This window comes from Microtus pennsylvanicus, chromosome 4 (assembly GCF_037038515.1).
Source record: "Microtus pennsylvanicus isolate mMicPen1 chromosome 4, mMicPen1.hap1, whole genome shotgun sequence".
Taxonomy (NCBI): Eukaryota; Metazoa; Chordata; class Mammalia; order Rodentia; family Cricetidae; genus Microtus; species Microtus pennsylvanicus.
In genome coordinates, this window is record NC_134582.1 from 56886642 (window position 1) to 56911398 (window position 24757).

At 40.1% G+C, this 24757-nt stretch overlaps 1 protein-coding gene across 1 annotated transcript in view; it reads right to left on the minus strand.

Annotated features, from left to right (window-relative positions):
• Positions 1–24757, minus strand: part of Elp2 (elongator acetyltransferase complex subunit 2) — a 40370-nt gene that overhangs the window by 13905 nt on the left and 1708 nt on the right. The window contains exons 2-13 of the mRNA XM_075969159.1: positions 22430–22508; positions 20401–20471; positions 10010–10163; positions 9553–9630; positions 9062–9126; positions 8788–8854; positions 8052–8195; positions 6721–6816; positions 4407–4507; positions 4080–4211; positions 1136–1282; positions 818–1006 (exon numbers count right to left, since the gene is read on the minus strand). Of these exons, the coding sequence (XP_075825274.1) occupies positions 818–1006; positions 1136–1282; positions 4080–4211; positions 4407–4507; positions 6721–6816; positions 8052–8195; positions 8788–8854; positions 9062–9126; positions 9553–9630; positions 10010–10163; positions 20401–20471; positions 22430–22508 (1323 nt within the window). The remainder of the gene's footprint in view (positions 1–817; positions 1007–1135; positions 1283–4079; positions 4212–4406; positions 4508–6720; positions 6817–8051; positions 8196–8787; positions 8855–9061; positions 9127–9552; positions 9631–10009; positions 10164–20400; positions 20472–22429; positions 22509–24757) is intronic.

Genomic DNA, 24757 nt, shown 5'->3' on the forward strand with positions numbered 1-24757 from the left:
ATAAAGACCAGGCTAGCCTTGAACTCATACACACTGCCAGCCTCTGACTTCCAAGTGCTGAGATTAAAGGCATACATCACCTACTTTATCATCTTATAATCCATGCTATTTGTTTTCTTCAGTGCTAGAACCATGGGCCATATACATGCTAAGAAATACAATCTGTATTCTAGAACAAAATTCACATATATTTGCAAGTAGCCCAAATCTTATGCAAAAAGCAGGTATAAATAAACAAAAATAAAAATGTACTTGTAATATAAATGAAGTCCTATCAAAACATTTTCATTAAGGCTAGATGGTGTGGGAAGTCCTTCTGTCTATGTGTTGCTTTTATTGGTTAATGAATAAATCTGTTTTGGCCAGTGGCTTAGGAGAATAGAGCTAGGAGGGAAAACTAAACTGAATGTTGGGAGAAAAAAGGCGGAGTCAGTGAGAAGCTATGTAGCCCCTGCAGGAGACAAACACTGGGTGGAACTTAACCCCGTAAGCCACAGCCACGTGACGATACACAGGGTAATAGAAATGGGTTAATTTAAGATATGAGTAAGCCAGGAATATGCTTAAGCTATTGTGGGTGCTGAAAACCAAACTCAGGTCCTCTGCAAGAACAGCAAATGCTCTTAACTGCTGAGCCATCTCTCTAGCCTGTGTTTAATATTTACATCATTACATGTGACAATTCATGTAAGTCTATCAAACCAGACACATGTGATATGACTTCTTTCCTACCTGTATGCTACATCTACAGCCTGAAGCAAACTTTTTTAAATTTGAAAGAAAAAGATCGAAATAAAAGATTTAGAGGAATACTCACATCGCAAAGCATATAATTCAGTGACTGCCCTGAAATGGTACAAAAATTTTCCACAAAATTCCGAGGAGCAGAAAAAACACGAAGAACTTTTTCATCTGCTCCAGACACAAACTGAAACCGATCAATCATCGCTAAACATTTCAGGTCATAACCATGTATCTGAGGCCTTGCAATCTCATGCCAAGTCTCCTGAAGTTAAAACACAACAGATAAAATAAAAATGATTCAAAATCAGTCCTTTTCAAGAGCTGAGGAGACTGCTCCATAGGAGATTTCAAATGGAAAGAAGGTCTTGAGTTAAGCAGGAAAGCATCTTACCTGATAGCCTCGTCTCTTCCATGGAGCAAAAAGGCGAGTTGTTTGATCAGTACTAGTGGTGATAATGAATTCTCCCTCTGGATCCCATATTAGGTCTTGGACACCACTAAAGTGTCCTGAAATGACAATGCCTGGAACCCACTGTCTCTGCAATAAAAATGATAACATATACCAAGATAAACAAGGACCATCAAGAGGAAAGCTGTAAAAATAAATATTCAAGGCAAGATCATAAAATAAGAGGAGCTGATTGTTTCCCAATCAACCACATCCTTTGAAACAGTGTTTATGGCAAATTTCCCAGCAGTCAAGACAGCCTGATACTACCTGTCTATCAACTCTCCTGCAAAACAGGTAAATAAAAGTGACCACCACACAAATGCATTAGAATTGAGTTTATACTCATGAAGTATGCAGTGATAGCACATGATACATGATTGTTGAGTATTTACTAAACTCCATAATGAAGAAAGAATATTGAGTAAAATGAGACTAAATTTGAGTGTGAACCTAAAAGGTTTCTATAGTAAGTTAAAAAACTGAGCCAGGTGTGTTACCAAACACCCTAAAACCAGCACTAGGGAAGCAAAGGCAGTCAGAGCTCTGTGACATCAGCCTAGTCTATATGTGAGCTCCAGGACAGCCAGAGCTACATAGAGAGACCCTGTCTGAAAACAAAACAAAACAAAGCAAAGCAAAACAAAAGTTAAAGGATTTATGGATATAAAGGACAGAAAAATGAACGACATCAAATTGGTCCACCTATTCAGCTCACAACAGCAACCATGTATACAGGTAATAATAGGGTGTGCCATGTACCTGTCCCCAGAGCCTTTCTTAATAAACTAAACAGGGAATAAAACTAAGAGAGGAAATGAAATTGATTATGCAACTAGCAGGTCGTTTAAAGCCAAGCCTAATGATATAGTCAATAATACTTTTTCTTCTATTATATTGAAACAGGGTCTCATGTAACACAGACTGGTCCCAAACTCTGCTCTGCACACCAGAGGCTGGCAAGGAATTCTTGATATTTTTATATCTGTCTCTAAGTGCTGGAATTATAGGCATGAACTACCATACTTGTTCTATAAATAATTAGACTAAGTCATACAGGTTCTAAAGCTAAGCTCTAAGGAGTGATTACAACAAGCTGCAGTTCACAGACAGCACTTTGGGATTACTAGTACAGTCTCCTGTAGCAACTCTCTACTTGCTCATAAAAAACAGCCCTGGGCTGGAGAGACGGCTCGGTGGTTAAAAGTGCTTGCTGAAGAATCATGAAGACTAGAGTTCAGATCTCAGCACCCATGGAGCAAGCCAAGCATCCTGCAAATGCCTACAACTCCAGCTCTCAAAGAATCTGACCCCCTCCTGGCTTCTGTGCACAGGCAAGTGTGAGCACTTGCATATACACTGAGCATATGTTCATTCACACATACAAAATAAATCTTTGAAAAATAAATAAAAATCAATCTTGAAGGGTTAGGAAGACGGCTCGGTGGTTAGGAGTGTGCACTGCTCTTCCAGACTACCCAAATTCGGTTCCCAGCCCACGCCAGTCAATTCACATCTGCCTACAGATCCAGTTCCAAGGAATCTAGCACCCTCTTCTGGTCTCTATTCTGGGCACCTGTATTCACATGCACATACCCACACACAAACACCTAAAAAATAAATCTTTAAATAATTAATCCTGATTGTAAATAAATGGAGCACTCTGGTGTGGGCTGCTGACAGTCAGTGAAGCCCATGAGCACTGTGTCTGGGATATGCAGGCACTCTGCTTCAGGCTCAGTTTGTGGTCAATCTACCACTGTTCTAAAAAAAAAAAAAAAGCCCACTTGAAAAAATCAACTCTCGCCGCACGCCTTTAATCCCAGCACTCGCCTTTAATCCCAGCACTCGGGAGGCAGAGGCAGGCGGATCTCTGTGAGTTCAAGACCAGCTTGGTCTACAGAGCTAGAGCTAGTTCCAGGACAGGCTCCAAAGCCGCAGAGAAACCCTGTCTCGAAAAAAAAGAAAAAGAAAAAATTCAACTCTCTACCCCACACATGGTAAATCCTATGCATAAGCACAGTGAAATTGTTTTCAGATTTGGGGGCCTTCTCCCTCATCTAGTGTTTTCCTTCTGCAAACACCCTCAAAGAGTCTGAGTTAAGGAAACAGAATTCACCTTAAAAAAATAGTTCAAAACTAACATTGTCATAGATTTATTGGTTGTTTTAACTGTGGAAATAATCTTAAAGGCTAAGTTCAAATGAAGGCTGTAAGACTAAGTCTTCAATAAAACAAGAAGTTAAAACCTCAGAGGTGATTATTTTAAAGGCCATAAACTAAAAGTGATGCAAATCCATGAATATGTACTTTAGAAAGGAAGCTACTAGGTTAGTGAGATGACTCAACAAATAGGGACACTGGTCACAAAGCCAGATGACCTAAACTTCATACCCAAGACCCACATGGTATAAGGAGAAAGTTGTGTCTATGTTGTCTTCTAACCTTTACACTTATACACCAACACATACACAAAATAAAAATATGTAAAATATATTTTTAAAAGGAAGCTATCTGATACACACTCAAAATATCCAAGTCACATTTCACTCAATACTCTTATTTAATTTACTTATTAAATTTAAAACTTAGCTAGCATCCAGACTGACTTTCATCTGTACACGATGGGAGGTAAGGGCAGACAACCCAGGGTCTCACATAAACTAGACTAATGCCACAGAGCCACATTTCAGCCCCACATGAATAACATTTGGGCATCATTCAGTACTGTCATACTACTGGACAACTCTGCATTTTCTTTCCTAGAAAAGCCCAAACTTCTAACTTGGTTTAAATACTACAACCTATCTTTAGAAAGGAAAATCATCTCTGCTTAAATGTGTCTACTGGGAAAGCACAAGTCAGCAAGGAGTCCATATGCTCGTACTGGGTTTACTGTACTCTGCTTCCAAAGGTGCAGTGCTCCATGGAATGCATGCGCGATGATCATGGTCCCATTCTCTCCAAACTGGCAATCATAAAACCCCAGGGTATTTCCACCTACTTCACCTACTCGAACCTACACAAGAACAGAAAAACAGTTATCAATCAACAGGTCCAATTCTCACACTAGAGAAGCAGTCCAGAGACGAAGTTATAGCTCATTTAATGTATACAAAGAGAGAAAATTTACAGCTCTAGGAATATAGATTTGGGATGGATATACTGACTTTAAAAACCTCCATTTTGTATTGCTTAAATATCCACACCTTACCTGTTCTAGCCAAATCCCTGACTCTTCATCTGGAGCCCAGAGAATCATGGTCTTGTCCATGGAGGCAGACAGCAGTCTCACTGGCTGCTGCAGAACACCATCTAAAGAGAAAAAAACGATATTTTTAAACCATCAACAAGCAGAGTCTGAGTCTGATTGAACAAAACAGAAAGGCGCATAGCACTGATGGCAACAGCAAAGGTGTGCAAAGCCAGATGTGAGAACCCACACCTAGACCCTCAGCACTTAAAGCACAACTGCTTTAAGGTCAAGACCAGCCCAGGAACCAGTCTCCAAAACCGTACAAACAGCCATAAGATCTACCTTTAACATAAACAAGTTGTGATAGATTCAGACAATGGAGTATTATAGAGTAATAAGCTAGCAACATGAACCAACATAGTTATATGTCTAAATATGTACATGTATAATGAAAAATGGTGTGTACATATTAGTACCAAGTTTTGTCAATGACAACAATGTTGTCCATCACTACATAAACATGAAATTCAAGTTCAATAAACATGCCTACGTCTGACAGGCATTGAACTTAGCACTGTGTCTCTACAGAAGAATGGAGGAAAGCTTCAAAGTTCTTGAACTACAGAAAAACTGGAGGTTTTCTAATACAAAAATTTTAAGTAATATATATTTTTAAACATAAATTTGTTTTACTATTTTGAATTATGTCTGTATTTACATCTCTTTGTGAGTATGTACAGTGGTGTCTGATCCCTCTATAGTTGGGAGTTAACAGTTGATAGTGAACTGACATGGGTGCTGGGGCCATCTCTCCAGGCCCTTTCTGAACATTTTAACTATGTATTATAGATGTGTGAGGGCATCTGCTCACCTGTATGGGCAGATTTATGCTGTGCATGCAGAGGTCATTAAAGAGCATTAGATTCCCCGGAATTACAAGTCTTTATGAACTGCCTGACATGGGTCCTGGGAACCAGCTCGGGTCTCTGTAAGAGCAGGGGGTACTCTAAGAACTGATCCATCCCTCCAGCCTCTGATACCGACTCCCCACCTCTTTCTTTGAAGGCCAAACAAAGAGCTTCATTCGAGCATGGAAATGTGAAATTAGTGATTCCACTTTGACTTTCTGTATCTTTGACTTGGTCTTGGTGTAAGTGCTCAGTCAAAAAAACAGCTTCCTCTTCTTTATTTACTTACAGATTTTTAATTATGTGTCTATGTGTGTAAGTGCAAGCACCCTTAAAATCCAAAGAAAGTGTCAAATAGCTCTCTCAAGTCCCTCTTTTTCTTATTTTTACTGGTAGAAACACAGCTTCAAATTAGCAAAAATGAGTGTATAGTCTTTCTTCCTTTTTATTTTGTGTATACATGTGTGTATTTGAAATAAGGTGTTGTTATTCAAGATGGACTAGCCTTGATCTTGTAGTCCTCCTATCTCAGACTCCTGACTGCTAGAATTACCACTATATATTACCATGCTCACCTCTTTCTTTTCTACTGAAATGGGACTTTACTATGTAGTTCAGCCTGGTTACAAACTCACAATCCCCTTTCCCCAGCCTCTCTAGTGGTGAGATTACATGTGTGTACCATCATACTCACCAATATTTTTTTTTTTAGTTTTGAACTAAACTTGAGCTGCTAGAAAGGAAACAGTAAATCGCACAGCTTGTTTGCCCTCAGCTACAGAGCTGGGAGAAAGCAGGTACAGGCATCTGTTAATGACAACAGAGCACATGGGTCAGGAGATGGAGAGGGGATGGGCTGGGAAGAGAGAAATCACTAGACAAGGCTACATGGCATACACTGGAGCTGGCTTCAAAAGATAAAATGATGAAGACACTGGCAAATGTGTTCAACCCAAGAGCTGAGCGGTGGTCGGTGGTCATCTGCGCATCAATGACTCCTGTTCCTAAGGACAAGAACTAGCCGTATACTAGCAGCAGTCTGAGGGTAACCCTGCCCCTCCAGAGACAGAGGTTAAAGGCAAAAGAAACAAGAGAAAGGTGTTTCTCACAAATACCATCTCCCATTATCACCACTTCCACATTTCCAAGAGTGAGGGTCCAGTATGGTTGGCTTGACTCAGTTTCTCTTCAGCTCCCGAATCACATAGGAACTTTAAAGAAACACAACTGGTCAGCCTGCCTGAGTACAAGTTTCAGTGGAGCTGCTGATGGTACGGTAATTACACAGGCCAGCTTACAAACGCCTCACGATTATGAACTTCAGGTATGCCCAAAGCAATCCTCCAGTCAGCTGTAATACTGTTTATATGTAAAACACAGTTACATTTAATCCTGGAAGCAAGAGCTCTCTACTTCCCTCCTACCTTTGTAAAATGGAGGCTGCCAATGAACTGCGTTTACCCAGTTCTCATGTCCAGCCAGCAGGGTCTCCAGGGCCATTGCACACGTGATGCTAGTATCTACAACAGAAGCGACAGACACCCTTTCCTCACAGCTCTTTTAAAAGGAACACTTGCAGAATCAAGTCTGTGGTGTAATTATTGCAAGAAATTAGAACAAAACATAGTAATCCAGATTCAGCAAAAAGAACAAGAATTCTAAACTTCATTAACCTCACCCACTAAAAAAAGAGCTAAAAATGAATTTTCCCCTACATTTTTCTCTATGTGGGCATGAGTAAATATTAAAGAATATATTTTACTATTTGAAATATTCCTGAAAAGGCTGTTACATAGCGATTAAAAGGCAAAACCACACATTTACATTTTGAAACATCACACATACAATTTATATCAGCTCAAAAATCAGGCCTGCGAGTGTAGTTCACTCACTATTGCCTAGCACACGCAAACCCTGAGTTAATTTCCAGCACAACTGAAAATACATACACCCGCCGCCTATGCAAAAAAAAAAAAAAAAAAAAAAAGTAGTATTAAAGCAAAACCAAGGGCTGGGGCTTTAACTCAGTTGAGAGAATGAGTGTGTCCAGCACAGCCAGTTTGACATTAACAGGACAATGTGGTGCAGTTCTCCAATACAACAACATCTAGAAGGTATAAGGAGGAGGAGGTTTAAGAGTCAAGGAGGCCAACCTGGAATACATGATACCCTGTGTTAAGTAAACAGAAAAACAAAAAACCAAACAAATAAGTAACACAAGCAGGAGAGTCAGCCTCCTTGTTTATTTACTTGATAACTATCAACTTTTTTTTAAAATTCAGCATAAATGAATAAAGGAAGCTAAATTCATATTACAGGCTTTAAAAACAAAGAAATGAAAATTTTCATATTTTGGCCTAGCTATATCTCCAATAGGATCTATGAGTGGCAAGCCAGTCTATTACAACATTATAAGAAAATCTGGATTACATATGCCACTCAAATGTAAAGAAAGAATTTAGCTTGTCTCTTATGAATGTACTCCACAGGACCAGAATCCACACTGGGCTTTTAGGTCTTCCGAGGCTATGCTTGCAACATCTCACAGATTAAGTCACTGGTAAACAGTAGGTATAACGCTCAACAGTTAAAAAGACCTGACTAACACAGTTTATAAAAGGGTTTCAAACATGAAAAATAATAGATCTCACATAAAAATAAAAGACTAACCTTCACACAGATGTGTGGAGACCCAGACAAATAAAACAGCTAGCAGAGCTGAGTATGTCACAACAAACACGTCACTGTTACCCACCTCCATGTCGTACAGTGAAAGTACTTTCCTTCATTCTCACAGTTCTTAAGTTTCCTTCATTTTTCAAAAGCGGTGGTTTCCTATACAGTCTCCATATTCTTATCATGCAATCCTGTGAACAGCTCGCTAGGAAAAGGTCACTACCTATTTAGAAAATACATTACTTTTTAAAACAGTGTTATGTAGTAAATTTAGGTATAAGACTTTTTCATCTATGATGTGTATATTTCTAGATCCAAAAATATTAGACTTTGCTTCCTTATCCTTCATTTATTTGGCTGGAATTCATTCTTAATGGCATTGGCAAAAATATATACACAATGTTAATAAATACGTATATAACAACAGGTGGTTCTCTATAGCTAGGCCACAAAGTTCTAGAAAGAATTCTTCAAGAACATCTACATACAATTAAGACAAGTACTGTCATCTTGTAAATATCAGTTTACTCCATTCTTCACCACCCAATCAATAGCTAACAAGAGTTAAGAATCCCCTTTTCTGAGCCAGAGAGATGATGGCTCAGTGGGCAATGATACCTGCCACCGAGCCTCAGTGAGTGTGATCTTGGGTCCTGAAAGGAAACCCCGTTCCTGCTCCCCAGTGCTGTCTTCTAATCTCCAGATGCATGCTTAGGAACTTAAGTCTCTTTTCTGACTGGGACAGTAGACAATGTAACACAAAGAAAACAAATCTGTTCCTGCCATGCACACTTCTAGTAAAATCTCATACTGACCAAAGGTTGCCCACTCTGCTCCTCTTATCCAGTCATCATGTCCAATGAGAGAAAGCACTTTCTGAAACTAGGAAGAAGAGGGTCAGTGAGGTATGTGATATCTCAGTGACTAGTTGGCCTAGTCACTATCTTCAAGCAGTTTAAACGTTCACAAGATAGAACAGCACTGAAAACACTGAACAGCTGGAATTTTGCAACTATTTTAAAATTTCTACATTAAGATGCATTGCTAAGCAAAACACATTCTAGTTTCTTAATAAAAAACATTAGTTACCTGGCCATCCCGTTGAACAGCTATGTGAACTTTGCAGTCATCAGCACCACACGACAACACCGGGACTGGGAAGGAAAACAGGCATGGCTGTGAGTACTGCAGCTATGATCACTGGGTGAAGAAACTAACTTCTGCTCCCCACACCATCACACAAATCAGCTGAAAGGGTCCAACCTGTCCCCAGGAATAAAGGGACACTCTACACAGTTCTAATCAGCGGTTATGGCAATTACTGAGACAGTGCGCCCAATCTGAGCACTGTGACAGAAGGAGAGTGAAAGACAGTGCAAGTGAAGAGCAAGAAGGAGACTGAGGAGAAGGCTTCAATCCCTAGGACCCACATAAAAAAAGCCAGTGTGGTGTTGTGCATCTGTAATCCCAGCACTTCCTCGGCAAGATGAGAGGCAGACAGAAGAACTGGCAGAAAATTGCAAAATCAAGGTCCCAAACATTTCTTATGCTGTTCTTTTAATAAATGGGAGGATACTCACCAGTAGTTCCAGGCAAAAGAGAAAGGGAGACAGTCAGAATAGTTGAATCCCCGAAGGTCAAGGTCTGAAGGTATTTTACTAAAAAACAAAAACTCACCATGAACAATCGCCCCTGAGCTTATCGACCTAAAGAAGCTGCGTGGCATCACTAGTCTAGGGTGTCAGCAAAGAGATGGAGAAGTCAACCCCAGGTCTCGGTGACTTTGACTAATTAAATGTTGAATTTCAACAAGATCAGAGAAAAAAGAAATAGCTCATTTAAAAAGGCTTAGTTGGAATTTACTTAGGCAAATAGTTTTGTTAAGGGATATTTTTGAAAAATCAGAAAAGAAACATTCATATTAGAGTAACACTTCAAAGTTGCTTGAAATGTTGGCACTTACAAGTGCTCTTGTAAGCTGTTAGTCTTTCACAGCTTCTACTTCTTTTACCTAGATTACAAAGCCTCCAAACCTACCTTCTGAGCCCTTTTTAGACCACAGTCGAACTGTGGAATCTGCAGCTGCAGAAGCTATCAGAGAATGCACCACATCAGGTGGCTCACTCACGTAAACAGCGTGCACGGAATAAACAGGTCCTTCATGGCCTTGGAGACGGAATGCTTTTAAAACCTGAATCAGGAAGAATGACACACGTGTTATAAGAACAGAAGAATTATACAGCTGGGCATGGCAGCTCATGCCTGTAATCCTGGAATGCAGGAGCTGATCCAGAGGATCACTGTGAGTGTGAGAACAGCCTGGACTATCAATGAAACTGTCTCGAAGAAGGAAGGTGAGGCTGTAGATAGAACATGATGGCTGTATATCTGTAATCCCAGCACTTGGGAGGCGGAGACAAGAGGGCATTCTCAGCTACGCCATCTTAGAGGCTCTTTCTTTGGACAGCAGTCCAGGTGCACTGCACACAGAAACACAAGGATGGGTACCCAATCCCTAAGATGCTCAGCCTTTCCTCCTGAATCCCCATTCCTTTCATCCTTCTTTCATACTCCGCCTCAGACTGGCCTCATTCTCCCCTCAGTTTGACTGTCCTGCCACTAGGAACTTAGGGAGGCACTGAGGAAGAATCTGGCAAGTCTCTCACTTCAGGTCTCAAAAATTAGAGCTTGCTGATTGAGGTTTCTGTCCCGCCTGGTCCCACAGTCATTCAGTCCCCAAAAAACACAGAAGTCTACATTAACTATAAACTGATTGGCTTATTAGCTCAGGCTTCTTATTAACTCTCTCTCTCTCTCTCTTTTTTTTTTTTTTTTTTTTTTTGGATTTTCGAGACAGGGTTTCTCCATAGCTTTTTGGTTCCTGTTCTGGAACTAGCTCTTATATACCAGGCTGGCCTCGAACTCACAGAGATCCGCCTGCCTCTGCCTCCCAAGTGCTGGGATTAAAGGCGTGCGCCACCACCGCCCCGCTTCTTATTAACTCTTATATCTTACATCTGAACCCATAATTCTAGTCTGTGTTAGCTATGTGGCTTGGTACCTTTTTTGGTGAGGAAGTCACAGGTTGCTTCCTCTGTGTCTAGATGATGACTGTAGTCTGAAACTTTACTCTTCCCAGAATTCCCCTGTTCTCCTTGCCCCACCTATACTTCCTGTCTGGCTACTGGCCAATCAGCATTTTATTAAAATACAATTGACAGGGTACAGAACATTGTCCCACAGCACTTGCCCCCCCTTTTGTTTTCAAAACAAGAACTCTAAATCAAATCTCCCTTGTTTAGCATTCTTCCTGATCATTATCAGTAACAACTTGTAACCAACATTCTAAACAAAGGCAAACATTCATAATCTATTTTTTGGGAATGTGGGCGTAGTTTTCTAGGCTACTTCCTGCTGATTGGGGATGTTGATAATCTTATGGGGTCCTAAAGAAATTTTTTCTTTGTTGTTGTTGTTTCGAGACAGGGTTTCTCTGTAGCTTTGGAGCCTGTCCTGGAACTCCCTTTGTAGACCCCTGCCTCCCAACTGTTGGGATTAAAGGTATGCGCCACTACACCCAACCACTCTCGTTTTTTCTTTTTTAAGGACTTTATCCTTTTTCTTTTCTCTCCCAAACTTACACATATTTTTAAACACACTGTAAATCACTTAGAGGTTTTCTTCATCTGAATTATCTTTACTATACATCTCTCTTTTTCTGACCACATGAGTCTTTAATTTGCTAAGCAATATGGCTAGGATTAAAGTCATGACTTTGACGGCTGGATCCAACCCATTTTTTAGCTTTCTGAGAGTCTAGCTTTATGGCAAAGGTACTGGTTGAAGCTATGTTTATTTCCACACTTCTATGGCGTTTCAAGGTCCATGCCACCACCAAGAAGAATGCTGTAGGCTATTCAGAAACATCATTTAAGTGTTTTGTGGCAGAAACTCTTAAAAGGGCTGCGAAATTTTTGCAGCTAAAGTTGAGTCAGGAAGCTTCTCTTAAATGAGACACACTTGCCTCTAGCAAACAGAGCCCACCTGAGAAAATGCTGCTATTAATAAGCCGTGTTTAACTCTATTCTTTTCTGTCTAGAATTACTTCCCAAGCTCTCAGGCTTTATGTGGATGCAGCTGTCCACGTGGTCGCCATTTGTTGACTGATGTTTCTGCTCCACCAAGTCACACATCCTGAGCTCATTTAGCCTCCCTGGAATCTTCTGCTAAGACTGGGCCCAGTAGGGGTGTCATTCTGTTCATTCAAATGCAGGTGGTTCCAAAATCCCTTCTCCACATGGCCCTCTAATTCCTGTAGCAGCCAGTAGCTCACATGACATGGTTCTATATCTTACCCATTTCTTTTTTCTGCAGAAGCACCTTTTTCCTAGGGCCCTAAGAAAGAATCCAATTTTCATTTACTCCTTTCCCTCTCCATTGTATCCCCAATCTATTTTAACTAACCTATCAATGCCAAAAGCATTTTCTTACACACACTCTCCTTTTCTTCCTGTTTTCCCTATGCTGAGTTAGCAGTGCTATCACATTACCCTTGACATACTGCTTTCCTTAGCCAACTGACTTTCAAATGTTTGCTGAATAAGAACCCCTCCCCTGAAAGCTAAGGACCTCATCCACACTAGGCAGGTGCTCTGCTACGGATCTGTATCCCAGCCCAAACACAACAACAAAAACTTTGAGATAGTGTTTTGCTGTATAGCCTATACTGACCTTAAATTCATACTTCTGCCTCAGCCTGTTGAGTGCTGACAGTACAGGCCTACACCATAAAATCAGCCTAAGAATGAATTCCTAAAGCTAGTACTCAAATACGATCTTCCCTTATTCTCCACTATTTTTGTACATATGTACTATCTAGTAACATTTCCTAAACTGTCTCCTCTGAATTCAACGGGATGCTAAGATTTTAAATGGGAATGGCAGGCTCGTTTGTGTACTATTTTTCTTACTTTGAATCCTCACCCTTTAAATTTTTCTCAAGACAATCACCTTCCACCTTACAACTCAAAGGCCATCTGTTTGCTGTGGAGGTACAGTAAGTTCACACACCTGGGTATGGAGCACTTTGACTTTTCATTATTCAAGCCCACTAAGCTTTCAAGATAATGTCCTTGACTCATGACCAAGAGGGCCCTGACTTATCTACTTCTGTAGGGTAATGTTCAAAACCAGCACAATAACTAGCTTTACTTTTCTTAATCTTTGCCCAAAACTAGAAACAACTCAACTGTCCATTCAAGAGGCCCATGAACATCACACACTGTGGGGAATATCGCTTACAATTTGAGATCTCTATTCACCTGGCAGTAGCTGCCCATTTAATAAACCAAAATGTCTGTCATTATCCAAAGCAGAACAGCTCACATAAGATCAGTCTGAATGACAGCACAAGAACATGGAGACAGAAATTAGAGTAAGGATACAGGGCCCTGACATGCAGAAGATAAACAACTCAGTATGACACCTGTGATTCCAGCCTTCCAGGGGATCATGCCTTTAAGCCAGATTAGGACATACAGTGACACTGTCTCAGGTAATGTGTATGCATATGCACATTACGTATGTTTGTGTAAATGTATGGCAGCATGTGGGGCTGAAGGACAAACTTAGTCCTCATCTTCCACCTGATTTGAGCCTGGGTCTCCCTTAGTTGTCTGCCATGATATAGCACAGGCTAGCTGTCCCAGAGCTTCTGGGCGCTCTCCTGTTTCCATCTTCACTCCACAATAGAAGCTTTGTGATTCCAGGTGAATGCTACCACGCCCAGCCACTATGTGGGTTCTTGAGACTGAAACTCAGGTCCTCCAGCCTGTGTAGCAAGCATTTTACCCACTGCATCTCTGCAGCCCATGTCTCAGAAATATCTTTTTATTAAAAAAGCATATATATAACCTTGGCTACTGTGATGGTTTGAACAGGAATGGCCCCCAAAGTTTGGTCATTAAGAAGTGGCACTACTTGACACAGATTAAAGGATGTGGCTTTGTTGGAGGAAATGTCAGTAAGGGTGGGCTTTGCTCAAATCAGGCCCAGTGTTTCTCTCTTACTGCTCCTTCTCCAGCACCACACTCCCTGCCATGAAGATAATGGACAAACCTCTGAAACTGTAAGAAGCCCCAATTAAATGCTTTCCTTTATAAGAGTTGCTGTGGTCACAGCAATAAACACTAGTTAAGAGAGCTACATAGTTGACCTAAAAAAAAGATAAAGTATTTGGGCTTCAGATAGTTTTTTCCTAATGTTCTTTTGGAAATTTATCTTACAGTAGATCCAATTTACTTCAAATATTCAGTTTGTAGCATATGCCACCATTTACTTTCCTATATAACAATTCGATCATACCCAGTTATTTTCTTTTTTCTTCATATTCTCTCTCTCCCCATCCAACTCAAGATTCTTTCCCCCTACCCATCCAACTTCATGTTCTCATTTGTGCAAACCAAAACTGTAAAGCAAAACAAACAAAAAAAAACCCTCAAAACTGTAAAAAAAAAAAAAGAAAAAAAAATGAGAGGAAGCCCGAGTGACTAATCCACATGGAATCATGCAGAAGCCCAAGCAACCGACCTGCCTGGGAGAAGCAAGCAACCAGACCAGACATGTGACATGTGCACGGCCTCGACCTCAAGGAGTGGGCCTTGAGTCCACATGAACCTAGAGGAGAGATCACTGTAGGCTCTGCTCTGCCTGCACCTGAAGGAGCGCCCAATGGAGTCACAAACCCCCAACTATACCAATTAGAGGAAGAGGGACCCTGTGAAGTACAGGCTCCACCAATACTGACTAGAGGAACTGGTGGTAGATAACAAGGTAAGAATACACTCAACAACATAAAGAGCAATACGATACCACCAGAAACTAGTGGCTCTACAACAGCAAGATCTGAACACCCCAATGCAGATGAAGAAGAAAATGACCTTAAAACCAACTTTATGAAAATGATTGAGGTGGTTAAAGAGGAAACAAAAAATCCCCTTAAAAAAGTGGAGGAAAAGACAAACAAAAAATTGGAAGTAATCAACAAATCCCTTAGAGAAAACCAAGAAAAAGCAGTTAAATGAATAAAAGAAATAACTCAAGACTTGAAAACTGAAATACAGACAATAAAGAAAACACAAACTGAAACTGAGGGAATTCTGGAAAGGAAATCATCAGGAACCACAAATGTAAACATAAACAACAGAATACAAGAGATGGAAGAGAGGATCTAAGGCACTGCTGAAGATACAATAGAGGAAATATATTCACGGGTCAAAGAAAATGTTAAATACAACAAAAGCTTAACAAAAAATACCCAAGAAATATGGGACTCTATGAAAAGACCAAACCTAAGAATAATAGGGATAGCTGAGAAGTGGTGGCCCACGCCTTTAATCCCAGCACTTGAGAGACAGAGACAGGCGTATCTCTGTGAGTTTGAGGCCAGCCTTCTACAGAGCAAGTTCTGGAAGCCGGGCGGTGGTGGCGCACGCCTTTAATCCCAGCTCTCGGGAGGCAGAGGAAGGCGGATCTCTGTGAGTTCGAGACCAGCCTGGTCTACAAGAGCTAGTTCCAGGACAGGCTCTAAAACCAGAGAAACCCTGTCTCAAAAAACCAAAAAAAAAAAAAAAAAAAAAAAAAAAAAAAGAAAGTACTAGAAGGAAAACTCCAGTCCAAGTTACATGTACTAAAACACAGTAGGCAGTCTCGCAGCAGCAAATCCCCAAAAGGGAAACACACACCAAAAACAAAAATAACAGGAACTTGCAATCACTGGTCATTAGTGTTCATTAGTATCAATGGACTCAATTCGTCTATAAAATGACACAGGTTAACAGATTGGATACTAAAATAGAATCCATTCTCTGCTGTATACAAAAAACACACCTTGACCTCAAAGGCATTACCTCAGAATAAAGGGTTGGGAAAAAATTTCCCAATCAAGTGGATCTAAAAAAGAAGCGGGTGTAGCTATCCTAATATCTAACAAAATAGACATCAAACTAAAATTGATCAAAAAAGACAAAGAAGGACATTTCATATTAGTCACAGGAAGAAAAATCCATCAAGAGGAAATCTCAATTCTGAACATCTATGCCCCAAATACAAGGGAACCCACATTTGTAAAAGAAACATTACTAAAGCTTAAATCTCACATTAAGCCCCCCACACTAATAATGGGAGACTTCCACCCCACTCTCACCATTGGACCGGTCTGCCAGACAGAAACTTAACAGAGAAATAAGGGAACTAACAGATGTTATGACTCATATAGACTTAACTGACATCTATAGAACATTCCACCGAAACATGAAAGAATATACCATCTTCTCAGCACCTCATGGAACCTTCTCAGAAATTGATCACATACTTGGTAAAAAAGCAAACCTCAGTAGATACAAAAGAAATGGGAGTAACTACCTGTATCTTATTGGATCACCATGGTTTACAGGTAGAATTCAACAACGCTAATTTCAGAAAGTTCACAAACACAATGGAAATTGAACAATGCCCAACTGAATCACCAATGGGTGAAGGAAGAAATAAAGACAATAAGGACTCCCTAAAATTCGATGAAAATGACCACACAACATACCCAAACTTATGGGACACAATGACAGCAGTCCTAAGAGGAAAGTTCACAGCACTAGATGCCTACATAAAGAAGCTGGAAAAACCCCATGCTAGTGAATTAACAGATCACCTGAAAGATCTAGAACAAAAAGAAGCAAACTCACCCAGAAGGAGTAGACAGCATGAAATAATAAATTGAGGGATGGAATCAATAAAACAGAAACAAAGAAAACAATACAAAGAATCAGTAAAACAAGGGGTTAGGTCTTTGAGAAAATCAACAAGATTGACAAACCTTTATCCAAACTGACCAAAAGGCAGAGAGAAAATATCCAAATTAACAAAATAAGGAATGAAAAGGGGAACGTAACAACAGACACTGAGGAAATTCAGAGAATCATAAGGTCATACTTCAAAAACCCGTACTCTACAAAATTGAAAAATTTAATGAAATGGACAACTTTCTGGATAAGTACCACATACCAAAATTAAATAAATTAAAAGATAAACAAATTAAATAGATCTATAACCCATAAGGAATTAGAAAGTCATCAAAAACCTCCCAACGAAAATAAGCCCAGGACCAGATAGCTTCAGTGCAGAATTGTACCAGAATTTCAAAGAGCTAATACCAATACTCTTCAAATTGTACCAAACAACAGAAGAAGGAACACTGTCAAACCCTTTTTATAAGGCTACAATTACCCCAATACCCAAATCACACAAATATGCAACTAAGAAAGAGAATTACAAACCAATCTCCCTCAGGAACATTGATGCCAAAATACTCAATAAAATACTGGCAAACTGAATCCAAGAACACATCAGAAACGTCATCCCCCACGATCAAGTAGGCTTCATCCCAGAGATGCAGGAATGGTTCAACATACAAAAATCTGTCAACATAATCCACCATATAAACAAGCTGGGAAAAAAAAACATATGATCATCTCATTAGATGCAGAAAGTCTTCGACAAAATATAACACCCCTTCATGATAAAGGTCTTGGAGAGATCAAGGATACAAGGAACATTCCTAAACATAATAAAAATAATAATAATAATAATACAGCAAGCCAACAACCATCATCAAACTAAATGAAGAGAAATTCAAAGCGATCCCCCTAAAATCAGAAACAAGAAGGCTGTCCATTCTCTCCATATCTATTCTATTAGTATAGCACTCAAAGTCTTTGCTAGAGCAATTAAGACAACAAAAGTAGATCAAGGGGATACAAACCAGAAAGGAAGAAATCAAACTTTCCCTATTTGCTGATAATATGATAGTAAACATAAGTGACCCCAAAAATTCTTCAGTGATGTGGCAGGATACAAGTTTAACTCAAAAAAATGAGTAGCACTTCTATATACAGATGATAAGCAAGCTGAGAAAGAAACCAGAGAAACCTCACCCTTCACAATAGACACAAACAACATAAAATATCTTGGGGTAACTATAACCAAACAAGTGAAAGACCTGTATGACAAGAACTTTAAGTCTTTGCAGAACGAAATTGAAGATTATCTCCCATGCTGATGGATAGGCAGTATTAAAACAGTAAAAATGGCAATCTACAGACTCAATGCAATCCCCATCAAAACCCCAGCACAATTCTTCACAGATCTTAAAAGAACAATACTAAATTTCATATGGAGAAACAAAAAGCCAGGATAGCCAGAGCAACCCTGTACAATAAAGGAACTTCTAGAGGCATCACCACCCCCGTCATCAAGCTCTATTACTGAGCTACAGTGATGAAAACAGATTGGTAATGGCATAAAAACAGACAGAAGGACCAAAGAAATCAAATCGAAGATCCTGACATTAATCCACACACCTATGAACACCTGATTTTTGACAAAGAAGCTAAAAATATAAAATGGAAAAGAGAAAGCATCTTCAACAAATGGTGTTGGTGTAACTGGAAGTTGACATGCAGAAGAATGCAAATAGATCCACATCTATCACCATACACAAAACTCAAGTCCAAATGGATCAAAGACCTCAACATAAATATATCCACACTAAACCTCATAGAAAAGAAAGTGGGATGTACACTTGAATGCACTCTCACAGGAGACCATTTCCTAAATATAACCCAACTGGCAAAGACACTGAGAGCAACAATTAATAAATGGGACCTCCTGAAACTAACAAGTTTTTGTAAAGAACACAGTCAACAAGACAAAACAGCTGCCTTCAGAACCCCACATCTGACAGAGGGCTGATCTCCAAAATATACAAAGAACACAAGAAACTAGACATCAAACTATCAAGTAATCAAATTCTAAAATGGAGTACAGATCTAAAAGAGAATACTCAACAGAAGACTCTCAAATGGCCAAAAGACATTTAGTCATCAGGGAAATGCAAATCAAAACAACTCCGAGATACCATCTCACACCAATCAGAATGGTTAAGATAAAAAACAAAACAACAATGACAGTTTATGCTGGAGAGGTTATCGGGTAAGGGGAACACTCCTCCATTGCTGGTGGGAAGTACAACTGTACGGCCATTGTGGAAATCAGTATGGCGATTTCTCAGAAAATTAGAAATCAATCTACCTTAAGACCCAGCAATACCATAACTTTTGGGTTTATACCCAAAAGGAGCACAATCACACCCCAAGAACATTTGCTCAACTATGTACATAGCAGCATTATTCGTAATAGCCAGAACCTGGAAACAACCTAGATGCCCCTCAACTGAAGAACGGATAAAGAAAACATGGTACATTTACACAATGGAGTACTACTCAGCAGTTTAAAAAAAAAAGACATCTTTAAATTTGCAGGCAAATGGATGGAACCGGAGACAAATATAGCACATATTCACTCATAAGTGGATACCAGACATAAAGTAAAGAATAACCAGCCTACAGTCCACAACCCCAAAAAAGCTAGAATTCTCTTCCAGAAACAGATGAAAGCAGATGGAGAGATTCACAACTAACATCTGGGCCAAGCTCCAGGTGAAGAAAGGGACGAGCGATAATATGAACAAAGAAAGGAGTCAAGACCATGATATGATGTGGAAACCCACAGCATCAGCTGACCCGAACTAGTGGAAGATCATAGCAGAAGATCACTAACTTCAGACTGACAACTGGGGAACTTGCATAGGTCCAAACTAGGACCCCTGAATACAGGACAATAGAGTGATTTGGACAGTACATGGGGCCACTGGCAGTGGAACCAGGATCTAATGCTAATGCCTGAGCCAACTTTGTGGAACCCATTCTCTATAGAGATACCTTGCTCAGCCTGGGGGGTGGGGGCTCGGTTCTGTCTCAATGAGGTGATGGAACAGACTTAGTTAAATTCCCAGGAGAGGCCTTAACCTCTCTGAGGAGCAAATGGGAGGTGGGGTGGGGGGAAGGGGGAAGTGAAAGGAGAGGAGAGAGGGGGAACTAGGATTAGTATGTAAAAACTAACTAACTAACTAACTAAAGCCAAAATGAAGAAAAAAAAACCCAACAACAACAAAACAAAAATACAAAAACATGGAACCAGTTTTGTGTTGGCCAGCTACTTCTGGACATGGGGCTTGACCTAGATTATGTTTGATACATCCAGTGACACTCAATGGCAGAAAATATATTTTTTCTTTCCCAGTAGGTATAAAATGCAAACACCTACTTGGCTGGGGACTTTGTGTCCACCTTCTCAGTGCTGGGGTTTCTTCTTCAGATTTTACAAAACAATAACGTATATAGGTTACAGATAAGCAAATAAAGTAAGTTCATAGATGAGAAAAAAACGAGGGCATTCATAAATCAGAAAACAAAAAGAAGAGCTAAAACTTGAAAAGTAAATATAGTCATTTCTTAGAGTTAGAAACAGCTACTGACCTTATTATTCTCTAATTCCCAGTGAATCACTCGATTGTCGGATCCTCCAGACACCAATTCAGAGGAAGAGGCTGAAAAAGTTGTTTTGGTAAATATTTGCATTCATCTCATTCCTTCCCCTAGTTATTTTCTCATCACCTTCTTAGGGAATCTAAATCACATGGTGACAGACCTTACTAGAGGGGCACTAATTACAGTGATAACACATGTAATTCATTTCATGTGACCTTACTTTTAAATAAAGCAAAATTCATGCTTCACAACAAAGTCCTATGGTGTGATTCCTGTGGTCTCTGATGTCAAGGGGTGGCAAGTAATATATTTACAACTAACTGTGTTTCTGCACATACATGAAGAGCCAGTCTTTGTATTATATAATGGCTTTTACTGATATACAACTTACTCTGATCTACTACTTGAGATAAGTGGTGTACAAAGTTTATTTTTTTTTAAATATTACACACAAAACCACAGGAGAGTCTCACTAGCGCAAGAACATTCTGCACTTGCACCTAGATTATAATGCAGAATGAAAAGAAACTTAACTCAGAGTGTTAGACAACAGCACAGCCAGCACAGAAGGACAACTAAGAGAATTTCACTGGAGTGAGAGTTACAGCAATCAACAGGTCCATTAGAAACTCTGGAGTCAGAGTCTCACAATGAAGAGAAATAATTCATTGCATTCCAGTGATTTTCAAAATTTTTGTCCCACTTCACATTCTTTAAGAATTTGAAGAACCAGCTGGGCGATAGTGACAGCACATGGCTTTAATCCCAGCACTTGGGAGGCAGAGGCACGTGGATCTCTGTGAGTTCGAGGCCAGCCTGGTCTACAAGAGCTAGTTCCAGAACAGGCTCTAGAACTACAGTGAAACCCTATCTCAAAAAAAAAACCAAAAAATAAAGATTTCGAAGAACCCCTAAGAAGCTTTTAATGTGAGCTATATATATCAGTATTAAAATTTTTAAAAAGTATTTTTTTAATAGTTTAAGAACTACAATGATGTTGGGCTTGGAAACACATGCCTTTAACCCCAACACTCCAGAGGAAGAGGCAGGGGCACCTCTGTGGATTTGAGGCCAGTCTGGTCTACATAGTGAGTTCTAGGCCAGCCAGGACACAGTGAGACCTAGTCTTAAAAAAACAAACAAGCAAAGACACAGTTAAGATGGTTCATTACATCTTAGGCACCTGCTGTACAAACCCAGAGACCTGAGTTTGATTCTCAAACCCACAAAAAGGTAGGTGGAAAAATCAACTCTACACATGCACTGTGGTATGTACCCAACCCTACCAACAAACACTGGCAATAGTAATTTAATTATAATGATATACAAAATATGTTAATGCAAATTTTCATGGAAGCTGAAGAATTCTAATATTAGAACCACAAAAACTTAAAAAGAACAGAAGCACAATTTTATATGTCTACAAGGCTCTTTAATGTCTGACTATATTAGAAAACAGCTGACGTTTCGTATTTGCTTCTCTATTTAGTCTATTACAGCATCACACATCATGTGGCTGATAGAAAAACCACAAAGCACACTCATGACAGCTGTAAATGAATACACTTCCTAGTATTATGAAAACATGGACCTCACACATCTTGAGATCACCAAGGGTCCTCTGATCCAGTACCACCCCTTACTTTCCAGACTATACTATCAAGTGCAACAGGCATACAAGGTCTTAACTAAGCAACAGTCCATCTTCAGCTGAAACAGACTAAGTCAACTGTCAGTCTCCACCTATGCCCTGCTCAAAGGTTTTCCAACCAAAGGTTATGGGCATAGGTGTATCCATGCTTCAACTGCTATCAAGTAAAAAGACTAGTCAGCTACCTAGTCACTGGATAGACCAGTTACCATTTTTTTCATAAGCTTGCTAAGAGTACTTTCTATAATGTTCACCCCAAACTGACATCAATCAAGGAAATGATAAATTAAGAGATAACAATGAGAAAAATTACTAACTGTAATTTATCAAAAAGCATGAGATCAGCCTTCTTGGCTTTCTACTTACAGCCATCCCGTCTACGTATCCACTCCAGGCAATTGACTCGGGCGGTGTGACCATTCAGATTGTTGACAACTACCCTTCTCTTTAGAGGAAAAAAATATCAATTAGTACATTAGAATGTAGTACAGAAAGGGATTGGTAAATAAGTAAAAATCAGCTGTCAGTATTTTGATGCAATAAAAAAAGAACAGAATTCCAGCTCAAGAGTGGTGACACACACCTTTAATCCCAGTACTCAGGAGGCTGAGGCAGGTGGATCTCTGTGAGTTCAAGGCCAGCCTGGTCTACAAGAACTAGTTCCAGGACAGCTAGGACTATTAACACTGAGAAACCCTGCCTCAAAAAACCAAAAAGAAAAAAAGAACAGAATTCCATCAACAGAGTTGCCTTTCAAGCCATCAACCTCTAACTGTGGCTTGAGTTACCCATTTGAGGGTCATAGTCCTCAGCAAAACTACTAAGCTGCATTAAGAGAAGGTTTAATATTTTTTTTCCCATGTGCATCGGTGTTTTGTCTGTATGTGTGTCTGGGTGTTGGATCGCCTGGAACTGGAATTACAGACAGCTGTGAGCTGCCACTGTGAGGGTCAAATTTGAACTAAACTAAGATCACCCCTCTTATGCCCTCTCCATGACCCCAAGTTCCTGAAAACGGGAGTTGAACTCCACCCTGGGTATAACTGATAAGGATAGATTGATGACAGACACTAACCACTTGGCTAATGACAGCTACCAACTACATGCTTCAACCATGAACATGTATTTTTAACTGCTTTACTCTTCAGTTCTGTACTTCCCCTCACCATAACCAATCAGGTTAAATGTCAGCTACCCCAAGACCCTCTGACCAGGCTGTGACCCACTTGTGGTTTTCCCTTATATAAACCCTAACCTGTAAATATTCAAGACCACTCTCCTCCACCTGCTGCATGGAGTGATGGACAGTGGTCCAAGCTTGGGGTTGTAATCAATTAAACCCCTTTGTGTTTGCACTGAAAACTGGCTCTGTGGTGGTCTTGCCACACGGGCATAACACCATGTGGGTGCTGAGAACTGAACCAGGGTCCTCTGGAAGAGCAGCCAATGCTCCTAACCACTGAACCATCTCTCCAGCCCAAGTTGATGGTTAAAAAGAAAAAAAAATCTGTAGTTAATGTACATAAATTCATAGTTAATCAAATGGTAGGTTCTTTAGCCCCAGTGACAGTGGCACAGGTCATGAGGCCACAACTGCTAAAGACCTTCTAAATCAGATCCCTGCAAGTTCTACAGTCAGATCCTCCGCTACCCCTGGGCAGCATGACTTCACACACAGCTAAAGATCTCCTCATAGGATGTCTCATTACAGCCCTTTCCAAGTTTGTTACCAGTAGCACTGACTTGATGCCTGCTTGTATGCCAAACAGAATTTCTCACGGCTGGGAAAAAGGAACGGGTAAATGTGCATAAACAAATGTACTTAACAAATGAGCTCTCTGAGGTTGGAAAGCACTTAAATGCATTTCCTTGTCTTCCCACTAGAATGAAAAGTAATTATTCATTATCTTTGTAGCGTCACAACGCCTACAGCAAGCCTAGACCGGGATCTCAAAAAATGCCAAGAGAACATCATCCTCAAAACTGTACTGTAGCAGTGTGTGTGTGTGTGTGTGTGTGAAGGCCATAAGCTGACATCAGAATGTCTTTCTCAATCAATTCTCCACCTTTTCTGAACCCGAGATTACTGTTTTGCTAGACCAGGTAGCCAGTGAGCTCTGGAGTGAGCCCTGGGGTGAGATGCACACAGACACGCCTGGTTTTGACATGGGTGCTGGGGGATCTGAATTTAGGTCCTCATGCTGGCTTGGGAAGCACTTTACCCACTAGAAGCCATCTCTTCAGACCCGTATTTCAAGTGTTCCTATTCCTTAAATTAAGTACCCAACCAGAAAATATTTGACAAAGTATTGACAAAGTATTTTGGGTGTTCAACATATGGTATGTTAAAAATCTTCTAACATGCCGGGTGGTGGTGGCATGCACCTTTAAGCCCAGCACTCAGGATGCAGAAGCAGGTGGATCTTTGTGAGTTCAAAGCCAGCCTGGTCTACAGAGCTAGTTCCAGGATAGCCAGGGTTACACATAGAAACCCTGTCTCAAAAAAAACCAAAACAACAAAAAAATCTTGGTACTATCAGGTTATCATTAAAAAAATGTGACAGAGGTGGAAATGGTGGCTCAAGTCTGTGGTCTCAACGCCTGGGAGGCTAAGGCAAGAGCATAGTAAGCTTCAAGGCAACCTCAACCAAGTGGCTTCAGAGGCAATGCAGCCTAGGCTCCAAAGTGAAACAA